Source organism: Cyprinodon tularosa, unplaced genomic scaffold (genome assembly GCF_016077235.1).
Source record: "Cyprinodon tularosa strain WSP-4 unplaced genomic scaffold, ASM1607723v1 ctg525, whole genome shotgun sequence".
NCBI classification, from domain to species: domain Eukaryota; kingdom Metazoa; phylum Chordata; class Actinopteri; order Cyprinodontiformes; family Cyprinodontidae; genus Cyprinodon; species Cyprinodon tularosa.
The window spans coordinates 653980-668598 of NW_024039258.1; the positions used below are offsets into that span (position 1 = coordinate 653980).

Below are 14619 nucleotides of genomic sequence, written 5' to 3' on the forward strand. Positions count from 1 at the left end.
ACACTGATCCATCTACTAATCTGTTGTAGTCAGCAGTATTTCCTGTGCTCCAATATTGTAATAAAGTATATTTTTGAATATTTCTATATTGTTAATCAGGAGCTGGTCAAAATGGTGCAAACAAGTGTTTGCAGTTAAAAGAAAATCCTTTCAGTGTCCAGCTCAGATGCTTAGTAGGGAAACGGGTTCGGCTGCGCAAAAAAACTTAATGGCCTAAATTATGCAGACTGGACCAAAAAATTCTACAATGTAGAAAAATTACAAAATTGCCAGGTAAAACATTGAATCGGCGACACAGGCTGGCTTAGAACTTTTTCATATGAGACTGAGATTTTCCTTTTCCCACCTCCCCCCTTAAAATTTAACATGCACTTTTCTGTTCAGTCTCAAATTGAAGCTCAGGTTTTTTAAACCAGTTGGAAGGGAAAGATTTGCTAGCATCAGAATCTTGTGCTAGCAAATCTATTCAAATTTAATTTGCCGTTTATGACCTGCAAAATCTGGATGCTTTCTTACCAAATCACTCCTTTGGCTTTCACATTTCAGGGATTGACTGATTTGTGCAGTATATAATTAAGCTCCAAAGGAGTGAGCTGAAGTGTAAAACGCTTACCCCTTTAATTTTGTTATGTATACTCTTTGGTTATAACCAAAGATTTAGCTATATTTTAATGTCAGGCCAACAGTGCAAGCAGGTAGATCTGTGCATCAAAAGACAGTCATACCCAGTCATTAAAAAGCTTGACCCATTAGATACCCTTTTTAATCATCTCTAAAAGTTTTTGAAGGGGTTCCATCGAATTGAAGTTAAACCCATTTCAACACCATCTTGCTCTACATAGTGAGGACCATGCATGGACTCATTTTAACACTAGTCACACCTTTCTAAAAAGATTTGCAAGGGGAACTGAGGACCAACAAAAGGGCCTCAGTTTGATAGTCAAGTCAGAAATACAGAACTCACTGATGCCAGGACAAAAGCAAACACTTTATGTAAAGAGCTTCAAAAGGGACACAAGCCAGAATCAGAGTATCATTTAAAACCTTTATTGTACAGATAATGTACAAAATCAATTATAGCAGCTTGAAAAACTGGCTCCAATAATGACCAGATCAAAAATTTTAATATCAGGTTATGTAAAAGCATTTCAAGACTTCAGGGCTTCTCTTCTGTGAAAGCTGCCCAGCAGTCAGTGAAACTAACAACCAATTAACTGACTAAACACCCCCACCCAAGTTAGTCTGGATGTTGCGGTTAAAAAATAACCCCCCCACCCCACAGGGAAGAAAAAAATAAAAAATATTCAGAACATTTTAAAGAAGTCCACTGGATGTTAAATTAAGGAGTGCAAAAAAAAAAAAAAAAAAAAAGCCACCAATGAAAAGCTTGTCAAATTATGAAAAGTTTGTCTCCTTCAGTCTTTTTAATCCTGATCTTCTGCTTCTTCAAGGTCTGATGTCTCCCCAGCACTGTAGTCCGCTTCATCTTGCTCATAGGCATTCACATCCTCTTCTTCCACACCAAGAGCAATGTCCTTTATTTCTTCCAGGTTTTCTGGGCACTTCCCCGTCAGCCTCTATAAAATAGAAGATGCATGTTATGTGTAGCAAGACACTGCGCCCTCACACAATGAAAATACCTCAACCCTTATGACAGGCATCCCCAAAGTCGGTCCTCGAGGGCCGCTGTCCTGCAGGTTTTAGAGGTTTCCTTTTTTTAGCACAGCTGATTATGATGACTGAAGTCGAGCAACAGCCTGTAAATCAGCTTTCAATTAAAATCAGCTGTGCTGGAGCAAGGAAATCTCTAAAACCTGCCGGACAGCGGCCCTTGAGGACCGACTTTGGGGATGCCTGCCTTATGGGATAGTGCACGAATAAAAATCTGTCATATGTCCCAATTTACAAATTAATTTGTAGCTCTCCATCTGATTGTATAAACAAAAAGGTGTGCAGTAACAAGTCTAAGGATAGTTTTATACATCCAACTTTTTCCCCTCAGATTTCCTACTGCCAACTTGTAGCAGAAAGGCTGCACACTTCTGCAAGAGTCCCCTGGTGTTCAGCATAATTTACACTAGAAGTTTCCTCTACACAATCTCAAAAATGAAGTGCAAGAGTACAAACCTCAATCATGTCAGCCATGTACTGCACATGTTGTGCCAGCTCCTGCAGCTCTTCGTTTTCAGACTGAAGCTTGCTAATCTGTTCATCTCTGGCCTCAATGTCTTTGTGCAACTGGTTTCAAGAGAAAGACATTTTTGCAAAGCACAGGATAAGTTTACTGAATTAAGTTTTAAAAGCACTGCAACAAAGTTTTAGTCTTACAAGACTGAACATTAGACAAGAGTATGAGGTGGTACAAACTCCCAACTAATGATTGAATAAGTTTACTGCCATCTGGACTGGTTCCCTCCCAGGGTCAAGTCAGAGTGTGGGAACATTCAGAAAGCTAAACATTATCTGCAACCTTGTGATCAACTCACCTTCTCATTCTCCTGTAGGACATTGTACAGAGCCTTTCGCCGTTCCTCTGCCACCTCCTTCCAGTAAGAAGAAGGTGGAGTTTCTAAAAGTTCAGAGATCAGTGTATTTTTAAAAGGACTTCGAAATGTACAACATTTACAGAAGTGATCATAAATGTACCTTTGACCATAAGCTCATATGCTTCATTGGACAGGCCATCTGGCAAACAATCAGCTTCTTCTGTTTGTGTGGATTTGACTTCTACTTTAACCCTCTTAAGACCTCTAGACTGGTCCAGTATAAAGTGTTTCCGCTTAGAAATAGCCTTCCCCGTCTGAAATAGAAGAGCCCAGTTAGAACTGTAATCAGAAAGTACAATAGAAAAACCCTTTATTTTAAATAATATTTACGGTCGCAGAGCATACCTGAAGAGATTTAAAACTTGTGTTGACTGCTGAAGGCTGGATGACCTGCAGGCTTTGCCTCGATTGCCCAACTGCCCTTTGAGATGGTGCAAAAAAGCTCTGGAAGGCAAATTTACCATTAGAGCTCCAGCAATCAAATCCACAAATTCTTGCAACTTCATGCTGAAACTTTCATATTAAATCGTTAAATATTAGACTTATGGTGCAATGTTTAGTACATTAATGCAAGCCACAGCATATACATCAAGTTTAATAAATGGTTTGATTTCAACTATTTAGTCATTTTATTATATTCCAAACCAATTTACAGAAAAGGCTGCAGCACATTTGTGAGAATCATTGTTCATATAAATATCACAATAAGAACTCCTGAAATGCCAATTTACAGTTCAGCCAAAAAGTTAAATTCAAGGCAGCAAATGCTTGTCAGAGGAAAGCATTTGGTGAAGCTTTAATTTTCAGAAATTCACGTCACCTGGTAAGATGCCCTAGTTAAAATTTCACCAAAGGAAGGTGTTAGAGACCTCTTCTAATAAAAACAGCTGCCACATGCTCAAGGGCAGGGCAAGGAGTCGTGGGAAAGTTCCTCTTAGATGCCCATTAAAGAGCAACCGCTCAGTTAATGTTTGGCTAAACCTAAACAGGACCATTGTTTTAGGACATAATCTAATCTTCTAGAGATTTTAAACAATCCGAGAGCCTGAAGTAAGACCTGTAATCATTTAAAGAGGACACGTGTTTCTAATGCTCATTTGTTACAACTCCATCCCTCATACTTTATTTATAAACTTTACAGCTGGGTTGTAGAACTAATAAGTACACCCATACCCACGTCATTTCAACAATATGACCGATGTGCAGTTTAGCTTCAGATGTAATAAAACTCCCCTTTTTATAAAGTCAATCGGGGTTTTACCCAAGCCAACTCTGAAGTAATTTGATAATAATGAATATAAAAATTCTTAACCCCCCGCCCAAGATGAAATGCTTCTGAATTACCTTTATGTTCTCAATGGACCTCTGCTGCTTCAAGCCTCCAGTCGAATTCATTTTCTTTCCGAAATCCTAATAAGTTAAACAAGTCACAAATTCAAACGCTCATTCTTTTAAATAAAACCAAAAATGGTCTAGCTAAGAGTAAAATTCGATTTTGGTTAACTAAATTGGAATACCAACAAAAAAAGGAGAACGCACTGCCTGCTAAAAACAAGCTAATTCAATGACTGTGCTAACGTTAGCGCTACTCGTCAATATATATACACATTTCATTTATCCCTGGGGACCACCATGCTGGGTAACGTGTCATTTTATATCCAAGTTAAATTCAAAAGCTCCATTATTGTAACCGTGACACTCACCTTTGAACAATCTTTTCAAAACTCCTCGCTAGGATTGTTTTTTTTTTTTTTCTTTTCCAACTGAAGAATCTCGCGCCAGGGTCTTAAATACGCACACCAAGTCACGTGTAAAACAACCAATCACTGTGGAGAATGTTACGCCCCTCTTTTCTCCTTCAAAGGAGATACTCACGCGAGAGGCGCAGAATGGAATTACATCTCCGTCCAGTTGATGGCGGTAATGCACACAGGATGCAAACTGCCAGAAAACTCAATAGAAGAAGAAGAAGAAGAGGCGCAGAATGGATTCCCTGTGTACGGGAATTGCCCTGCCATATTATGAGTGGCAAAAGCTGTATCAATCTTTCCGAACTGACTCTTTGTTAATAAAATGTCTCATTAACGGAGACTCGGTTAGTGGGAAAGCTCTGTATTTTCGATCAATTGGGGATACCCAGTGCTTCACAGAGGAGTTGTTTCAGGGGCAAACCTGCCACACACAATATGGCGGACGGCGCGTATATTTTTTTTTTATGCATCAACGTCGTGTCAAGTCACGTGTCAACTTTGTACTTCTAAATGTTTTTTTTAATTTAATAAATGTCCTTAAGCAAACGAAATTTATATAAAAAATATAAGATTTATTAACTTAATTATTATAATTTTTGTATGTATTTTTTTTTGTGGGAGAATCCCGATGCACACTCCATTCCAGTAGATAGCGGTAATGAGCAAATAAGTTGCATGCAGGTGCATGGCGCGTGTTTTGAAGCTGCTTATGGAGAAATGTCTTGGGCCGTGAGTAGTGAGGAAACAGGAAGCGATTCTTGTGGGATGGAAGAGGGAAATAGTGACAATGAAGGGTGGAAGATAGCAACATCAAAAAATGAGAAAAAGCGGAAAAAACAGAGATCAGTTCAAGGGGAATCTAGTTCAGAACAATCCAGTGATGATCATTCCATACATTCCACAGCACAACAAAATGAATTCAAAGTCATATTCAAAGTCGTTAATCAGGCAGACTCTTTTACAAATTGGAATCCGGTTCACTTAACAAAAACCATCAATAAACTTGTCGGAGAAGTCAGAGGTGCCAGAATTCTGTACAGTGGAGACCTGCTAATTAACTGCAGAGACAGCGCCCAGCAAGGCAAAGCAATACGGATCAACAAAATTGACGGGATAAGAGTTCAGTGCAGCCTAATGGAGAACAAAAAGATCAGCAGGGGAGTCATTGGAGGAGTTCCTCTAAAAATTTCTGAAAAAGAGATTCTGGAAAACATAAGCGGTGCAAAAGTAAAAGAAGTAAAACGGTTAAAAACAACAAGAAACGGAGAAAGATCTGACAGTTTATCAGTGCTAATTAAATTTGAGGAAGAGCAATTACCAAGCAAAGTATTCATCGGTTACATAAGCTATAATGTCAAAATCTACAATCCTCCACCATTGAGATGTTTCAAATGCCAAAAATTCGGTCACATTGCAGCAGTTTGTAAAGGGAAACAGAGGTGTGGAAGGTGTGCAGGAGAACACGAATATGGTAAATGTGGAAAAGAAGCTATAATAAAATGCTGTAATTGTGGTGGAGAACATACTGCTGCTTATCGCGGCTGTGAAGCAAGCAAAAGGTCTGAGGAAATTAAAAAAATGAAATTTGAGCTCGGAATAACCTACGCTGAAGCTGCAAAAAGGATCCCATCTCAGTCAGAAAAACCCAAACCTACAGTTCAACACACGGCAAATTCCAAACCTCTAGAGAATCAAAAAATTGATGAAGACTCACTTATTGTTAAAAAGACAAATTTTGTTCTTTTCATGGTAGAAGTAATTAATTGTACTGCACAGACAACAAAAAAAACGGAAAAAATCAAAATAATAGTGAAGGCTGCAGAAAAATATCTGGACATTAAAGATTTGAACTGGGAGATGGTTGGAAGTATGATGGGAGGACCGATGGGACCATCAGAAACTGGCAGAGTTAAGATGACCTAGAGTAAATTAAAAATTATATGGGCAAATGTGATTTAGTATTATGTTGGTTTAAGTTACACAGGTTTTTTTTTTTTTTTTTTTTTTTTTTTTTGGGGGGGGGGGGGGGTGAATCGTTTTCTGTTTTCTTGCTTTACTCCATATCAGTTGGTGGCGGTAATGCACAATTCACAAGTCTGCCAACCGCCATAAAACCCCATAAGAAGAAGAAGAAGTTGCATGCATAACCGCCATGAAAAAAAAGAAGAAGAGGAAGTCACGCGTCATATTAGTACTGGGTTATTTGTTACTGCCTGAGCGGCCATTTTAAGGGGGAAGGCAGAGGAGCCGTCGGGTGCTAATGTGCTGCTATTAGCCGCCCTACATACACACAAAGAAAGCGAACGGGGACTGCACGTCGTTAAATATGGGCCCTCCAGGAGACAGAACACACCACACATCGACTGATAGAACGGGGGATCTCCGCTGGATGGTCGATTTATCTTGACATGGCATGCGGCGGGGCGAGCCGGAGGTTGTGACGACTGAAGAAAAGAAGAGAAAGCACTAGCTCGACGCGTCAGACGTCGACAGAGAGGGGGGCCGAGAGATTTTGTTTAGCTAACGTTTGTATCGCAGCTCAGCGTTCACTTTTAACATATTACCAACCGATTCATGTGTCAACATCGTTGACATAATTTGAATACTATGGAGCTGAAATAGTGAGCGCAAACAAAAACGGCTACAGAGGAACCCTGAGTCAGTCTTTAAATAATAACAGTGAGCAAGACAATGTAAGAAAGGCGTGGTAAAAATGACTGACCACACATAAAGAGCCTCAGTTAAGCCAGTCTGTCTTAAAAGAAGATGTAGCTTTAATCACAGGTTCACTACTAGTTAGTGTCAGAATGAATACCTAGGTTGACTTGCTTGCTAGCTAGCTAGCAGACCTTAGCCAGTAAGCTAAAAATAACGCCCGCATCATGACTATCAGCTGTGGCAGCAGCACGAGCCCAGGGCCGGATGAGTGACGGCATAAGTTCAGGAAATGTCGGTTTACTTTCGCTGTAGTCTTCGATGTTGCCGGGTGCCTGGATCTGTCGGCATCTGTGTCTACCTGCCATGTTCGTCTGCATCCCCAGTCCGCCTGTGACACGCTTATAACGGTCTGTGTTCAGAGAAACAAAACAAAAAAAACCGCAGCCATGGATCAGGGATTCTGAGATGACCCAGTTAACAGAATATCGCTGTAGTTCACAATCTCACTAGCACAAAGAACATAAAACAAGGAAAGTCACCAATATGCGTTTTGTTTAGTAGCAGACTCTATTAGTCTAGGTTAACATTTGTAAAAGAGAGCCACATTTAAGTTGCTGTTTTCTTAAAATCTGTTGTGTTCATTTTCAGTGGCAGTTAAAAAAACAACAGCTAATTTGGCTGGAAAGCCACATCTTAAAACATGGGGTTTTGATTAGGTATCAATGTGATGGAGTCTTAGTCTGTTGACCATTCCTTGCCTCAAAACTGCCCTTTTTGTTTTTGAAAACTACCACATATTGACATGACGTAGTTTAATCTCTGATTTGTTGGTCTTTTAAGTTCATAGCTGGAGGTTAGAAGATATAGTTTTGATGCATTGTCAGCTCCACCCTTAAACGCGTACAAAAAAAAAGAACTAGTGTCACTAAAGTATACTACAAAAGAGGAATAGACACTGCCAACAAAATCTAACCATGGGGGACCCAACGTCAAGAAGAAACCAAACAAGAAACCGTCTTCGAGCTCAGCTTCGAAAGAAAAGGGAATCTTTGGCTGATCAGTTTGACTTTAAGATCTATATAGCCTTCGTTTTCAAGGAAAAGGTTTGTCAACACTTTGGCATTAGTCCATGGTGTTTAGACCGGAGATGCACCAGTCAATTGGCCAGAAATAAAAATCAGCTGATTTGTATTTTTTAATAACACTGGAAATTGATGGAAACGTAATTAGTTTCAGTGTGTTCCAGGACATGTACATGCAAGAAAAAATTTATAATTGTATTCTTTTCCTTTTTTTGGTTCACGTGTGATTCCTAGTTTGATTCCTCCATTACCAATTGCCCTTACCCCCTTGGGTCCTCCATTCTTGTCTTGTCTTTCATCCCTCCTTGAATTGGCAAGTCTGACCTAAAAAAAAAAAAAGTTGGAGAGAAAGCTATTAATCCATAAAATCTCTACTGGTGCATCTCCAGAATATCTCCCCAAAGTTCCTCCTGTGCAAACAAAACCAAAAAAACCCAGCTAAAATTAGCTTGCATTTTTTTTTTCACAGAAGAAGAAGTCTGCACTTTTTGAGGTAGCTGAAGTGGTGCCTGTGATGACCAACAACTATGAAGAAAACATCCTGCGGGGCGTTCGCAATTCAAGCTACTCCCTGGAGAGTTCGATAGAGCTGCTTCAAAAAGATGTCGTGCAACTGCACGCCCCAAGATACCAGTCAATGCGAAGGGTAAGACTCAACTATTATAATCAAAGTCCCCATTAATGGTTTAACCAAAAATACAGTTGCTACAACATTTACTACTACTTCTTTTTTTTTTTTAGGATGTGATTGGTTGCACACAAGAAATGGATTTTATCCTTTGGCCACGCAATGATATTGAGAAGATTGTATGTCTGCTGTTCTCCAGATGGAAAGGGGCTGACGATGAGCCCTTCAGGCCTGTGCAGGTCTGACCTTTGTTTCTATGCAAATACATCTCACCTAAATAAAAAATGCACCTCCTCACATTTTTGTAAATATTGAATTCTGTCTTTGTGTGACAAATCTGAAAATATGACACTAAAAACAATGTAGGTAGTGTATAGCTTGTTAAACTTTAAATGGTTTGCACTCTCAAAATAACTCAACACACAGCTATTGCTGTCTAACCCACAGGCAACTAAAGACTCGTTAGTGTTGATATAAAAAGAAGAGCCTAAACAATAAGGGATTTTTTAAGGCTAATATCAGTTTTGGGGCTTTTAATAAAACAATATCCGATATATTGGCGAAAATAGAACTATAGAATTAAAATATGCAACTTTTATTTGAACAGTGTCACCATAAGACTATAAATAAGATTAATTTATGTGGTGCTGATTTGGATATTTCCTGAAATCTGTGTTATGGGTTTTTTTTCTCCTTACTGGTGCTGGAACCCTGACAAACTTTAACACTGCAGATTCTGCATCCAACAGCTGTTACATCCTTCATGAAGTGGCTCCACACCTGACTGTTTCCCTCTCACTGGGAAATGTAAATATATACGTTTAGTGTTATTTGCTAATTAGATTTCAATTCTACAGATGAGCATTTGAAAATAAAAACAAGTGCCTGAATACAGTTTATAGTAATAACACACAGGCTAATGGGAGGTGTTTTGTATCTTATTCTTTCACAAAAACACCACAGAAATATAACTTTGTCATATTTACAAGTAACTGAAAAGTTCCCTCCTCAACTCAACAGAAGCGACTAAACTAGATTTAAGTAGCCATGCTGCAGGTTTTTAACTATCCAAACAGGATTACAATTAAGACAGTAGTTTGAGCCTTTAAAAATGTGTTTAATTAAAAAGTTTACTTCTAAATTTATTTGCCCCAGTATAGTCTGCATGGGGGAGCAATAGGAAGTGGGGGGCTAATTTGGTTAATAATCCCTGCTGGTCTTGGAATTGTTAGCTGTCAGAGTTGGATACCTTACTTTGAATTAATATTGCTGGAGATTCCCAGTAATTCCAGGTACAGACCAGTGATTACTAATTCAATGTTAATCTTTAACACAAAATTTTCTGCAAGTCTCATTTCTTACCTGATTGCTCTTAAGGAAGCTGGAGATTACTCTTTTTTTTTTTTTTCCCCTTCTTCATTTTACCCAAATTCACAAACTCTTATCGGTTATGTTAAAAAATATATAAATAAATAAATCCTAGTCCACAAACATCCTTGTTCACATGTTCACTTAAATGTTACCGTTGTTTTTTCACGTTTATGGATTACATCTAAAAATATCAAACATATTTTCCATTCAAACCATATATATGAAATAAAGCATTATAGCAAACAATGGCTAAAGTATATGGGTGTCAGTTTAGTTTAGTTTGTCTGTAGGAATTTAAAATGTCCAGCAGGTGTCAGTATTCAGTGACACAGTATGGACACAATGTCAATACAGTCTGCAGATGTGTCGAAACGCTTCATGACACCTCATGGACTCATCACTAACGGACAGTAGTGTCCCAAAGAACAAAAACTCTCCAAAATAATCCTATAGTTATCAGTCATTCAATGAGTTTTCATAATCTATTCAAAGTTTCAAACGTACCTGTTTGCAAACAGCGCAACATGCTTGCTCCAATTGATGAAATTCTCCGTAGGAATATTAGATGTTACACCAATGACAGCCCCCCCCCCCCCCCCCCCCCCCCTTCATGCTGCGTCACACCGACGTGTGGCCAATAGGATGCGACCCTCACGATTTGCGAGATGTGAGCTTAGCACAAGATTTCACGAGACTACATGGGAAAGTCAAGATGGCGGCCCGGTGGAGAACAGATTGGCAGATTTTGTTTGGCAAGTATTTGAGGAAAGATTCTGGGGGTAGGGGGGAGCGTACAATCTGTCTTTTTTCTTTAAGTAAAGGCTGTATGGCTGGCTAGCTAAAAACCTGATTTCAGCATGAAGTGTTGTTGGACACAATGTAGTAATTTTATTTTCCTTCTAAAATTATGTTTATTTCACAAAGAGGTAATAATTACACAGTGCTAAAATCCTAATGCCGTCGCCAAAGCTAGTGCATATAAAACTCGTCTGCTCTCCTTAATGTGTCCTAACAGTGTGTTTCCACGGGGACATATGATGTCATGGGGCACTAAAGTGTAGTTTTGCAACATCACACCTTACCATGGAGTAAAGTGTATACTTTCTCCCTCTCCGTCCAACTCCCATGCTTACGCTAGCTCCAACAGTGAGTGTGTGCTTGTGGGGTTAGGCCATTCAGAGAGAGCTCACTGAGGGGAGGGGCAGCATGGAGTGCAATCAGTGCAGTGATGAAGTTTCTTTCAAGTGATTTCACCAAAAATAGGTTTTAGAGTTTTTAAATCAGCCACATTTTCGCCAATGTCGATAAATGAGCCAGACGGCAAAATCGGCTGATAAATTGGCCTGCCGATCATGTTTGTTGTTTTGTTTAATTAACATTAGAAGACTCGTTTTTTGCAAAGTTTTAAGCATCACACTGTCCACTGAGATACTGTTAAAGAATTTCTTGCTGTTTCTCTGTCAGAACAATGACCAGTGCTACTACTAGGGAAGTGGAGCTCTATGGGTTACGTTGCCACCACCATGCCTAAAGCCAGTAAAATATTCTGTCCAGTTCTTGACTCTTACACACATTGTTGTGCCTGACTTTTTTTCCATAGCACTTTCTGTAGAAAACTGGATTTGTCATTTGTGTACTATATTTGTTTGTTTTCACTTTGGGGGGTGTGTTTTTTTTCTTGGTCTGGGACAGAAAACCCAGGTGAACATCGGGTTTCACTTTGAAATATATTTCAGCTGCCTAGATAGAGTTGTTCTTTCTTTCCACAGGCCAAGTTTGAATTTCATCATGGAGACTATGAGAAGCAATGCTTGCATGCCTTGGGTCGTAAAGACAAAGCTGGAATGGTCATGAACAACCCAACTCAGTCTGTGTTTCTCTTCATGGACAGACAACATCTGCAGGTCAGTCTACTCAGACATGATGAAATAACAGCTCTAAGAAGTTAAAACACTGTTCTAACACAACATTTTACTTCTTGTGTTTTTTTTTAGACTCCTAAAACCAAGGCGACGGTTTTCAAGTTGTGCAGCCTGTGCCTGTACTTGCCCCAGGACCAGCTGACCTGCTGGGGTGTGGGAGACATCGAGGATCACCTCCGCCCATACATGCCTGATTAAGGCTTCTCGCTCACCCAGTCACACAGAGACGAGCCTTTTCCCGTCCTCCCTTCCTTCCCTAAGGCTTCAGAAGCAAATTGATGTACTCATCTCCTCCCTGTCCCTTTGAACTTGTGCTTGGATCTCCCTTTTTGTTCTCCACTCATTCTCCCTCTGACCTGAAGCCCATTTGCTTCCCATTCTTTACTCCCCACCATCTTCCCAGTGTGTGTCCCAATACTTTCTGACATTTTTGGATCAGCTCTGACATTTTTTACTTTATTTCATTCCTTTTTCCTTACTCACCTGTTTTATTCTTTTTGTTTTGATTATTATTTGAACCTGCACGGACATTGATTTTTTGAGTGGTTGGTTGTTCTATCGGAGCCACACAGTCAACAGCATTGGTCACTGAATGAACTCTTTATGTTGCATCTAAACTGGAACAAACACACAAGTCATGGTTGTTACGATGGACATGCCTTATATCCTTGATATGATAAGGAAGGATTGTTAAAGCTTGTTTTGTAATGTAACTAGGGCTTCTAAAACAAGTTTAGACCTTTTTTTTTTTTGCCCAGGATAGGCATGAGCAGGTTTTAAAAACACCTGTATTGGCAAAGATAACAAGAGCAACAGTGTTTGTCAAATCATGCGGTGTAGGTATCGCTTCTTATAAACTGCCTTAGTTTTTTTTTTTTTTTTTTGCTGGACTTAAAAATGTGTTTTGTAATTTTCTTTTCTCAGAAACATTACTAAACAGGCCTTTGATTAAAAATCTTGAATATCTCAAAAGGCGTTGAGCAAAAAGTTGAGACAGGTTGGTATGTTGTCAAATTTGATTTCTCATTCATGCACTATTTCATTTAAGCTACTGAAATCAGTTTTTATGCTTCGTTTGAGGGATGTGGGTTGGTGACTAACTGCAATGGTAACAGATTTGATCGTAATATACGTAACAAATAAAAACCTAACAAATTTCTGTTTAAATTTGATCTACTAAAGTAAAAATAAAAAATCTGCCAAGCTTTTTTGAATTAAAACTGAGTTTTGAAGTGTTTGCTGTTTTGGAGACTTATGAAGTTCTCTGTTAAGTTTCTGCTCCTTCCTGATTCAATGTGTTTTAGTTGGAAAGGCTTTTAAGGCATGTCATTTTGGGGTTTTGATTTTTCTGTTCTCTAATCTTTACTGCTGAGCATATCTCAATACAGTGCAAAGTCTGAAACACCGACTCTTTGTCCAGCTGGCTTTATTGCATGTACAAGAAACATCCACTGCTCCATGTTCCTAACAACAATACTCAAAAGTTGTGAAAGTAAAGGCAGAACCTTTTTCTGCAAACGTCTCCACTTTAAGAATCCCACATTTTTAATGCATATTGTACAACGTCCACTAAGAGGGACGCCCTAGCTGCTGCCGAGGTGTTTTGTATGTCTTCCTTGTGCAATAAGCTTCCCTGTGGCTTTGCTGGTGAGATCTACAGTTGCAAATGCCAGCGTTCTCCCCTGCTTCAGGACTTGTGCAGTGATGAGCACGTCTTCCCCCATCTTGGCAGCATTCATGTATCTGGAACATAGTGACATTTGTACACCCACATTAATGCTTTATAATTCTCGCTATAAATTTGAATTTAGTCTAACGGCAACAAAATACCAATGTCTTCAAAAGGAAAAGGTACAAAATCAGTTTAAATATATTTTATAGACATCTGTCGACTAAATGATGCATATTTAATGTTGCACACATCAGAACATATGTAGGGCTATAAAGTGGAAATTCGTAGCCAATCAGCTATGGAGGTTTTGCCTACATAGATCTTAGAATAAGTATTCGCACCCCTTGAACTTTTTCACATTTTCTCCATAAGCTCCCCAGAGTTACCATCAGCCTATTGACTAGATGCACTTTTTTTGTGGTACCATAATAAAAGGGGCTAAGATCTTTATTTTAATGAATGCAAACGTCAATTGATAATGCATTGGCGTATATCTGGAAAAATAAATAAATAAATTACTGAAGCATATATTGACTTACGTTATATTCATGTCCACGCTGACCCCTGGGGCTCCTCTGTCGCTGTACATAATGGCCATGGTGGAAATGACGTCCACCAGGGTGGCTGTCATCCCGCCGTGCATCGTCCCTCCTCGGTTAGTGTGCTCCTCATCCACCCGCATCTCACACACCACCTTCCCGGGACTCGCAGACAGAACATCCACCTGCAGACAACAAACATCCACGGTTTGAAAACAAACATTCAGAGCTCAGTTTGGACATTTCGGTTTTAAATTTACCTTACTCAAGACTCTGTCAAATCCCGGGTTGTCAACCATCGCTCTCATTAATTGTTTTAAAGAGTTTAAAGTAAGTGAACCCATGTTTCACGGTTAAAAATAAGGCCAATGTCAAAGTTGTTTTTTCCCCACAGGAAGTTGTTACGTTTTATAAATCTTCCGGGTAGAACTTGAGTCAAAAGTAGCGCAG

General features: G+C 39.3%; 3 protein-coding genes across 3 annotated transcripts; 1 reads left to right on the plus strand and 2 right to left on the minus strand.

Annotated features, from left to right (window-relative positions):
- Positions 1-1025: 1025 nt before the first annotated feature.
- Positions 1026-4330, minus strand: gmnn (geminin DNA replication inhibitor). The gene is made up of 7 exons (XM_038304059.1): positions 4250-4330; positions 3891-3956; positions 2892-2990; positions 2647-2800; positions 2487-2569; positions 2128-2238; positions 1026-1577 (listed from the first exon to the last, which is right to left on the minus strand). The coding sequence occupies exons 2-7, from the start codon at positions 3939-3941 to the stop codon at positions 1425-1427; spliced, it is 651 nt and encodes a 216-aa protein (XP_038159987.1). The 5' UTR covers positions 3942-3956; positions 4250-4330; the 3' UTR covers positions 1026-1424.
- A 2165-nt stretch (positions 4331-6495) lies between these two features.
- On the plus strand, positions 6496-13366 carry cunh6orf62 (chromosome unknown C6orf62 homolog). Its single transcript, XM_038304092.1, has 5 exons — positions 6496-8058; positions 8507-8683; positions 8779-8904; positions 11806-11940; positions 12031-13366. The coding sequence occupies exons 1-5, from the start codon at positions 7930-7932 to the stop codon at positions 12154-12156; spliced, it is 693 nt and encodes a 230-aa protein (XP_038160020.1). The 5' UTR covers positions 6496-7929; the 3' UTR covers positions 12157-13366.
- Position 13367: 1 nt separating this feature from the next.
- On the minus strand, positions 13368-14593 carry acot13 (acyl-CoA thioesterase 13). The gene is made up of 3 exons (XM_038304093.1): positions 14430-14593; positions 14170-14354; positions 13368-13701 (listed from the first exon to the last, which is right to left on the minus strand). The coding sequence occupies exons 1-3, from the start codon at positions 14511-14513 to the stop codon at positions 13542-13544; spliced, it is 429 nt and encodes a 142-aa protein (XP_038160021.1). The 5' UTR covers positions 14514-14593; the 3' UTR covers positions 13368-13541.
- Between the last annotated feature and the right edge of the window lie 26 nt (positions 14594-14619).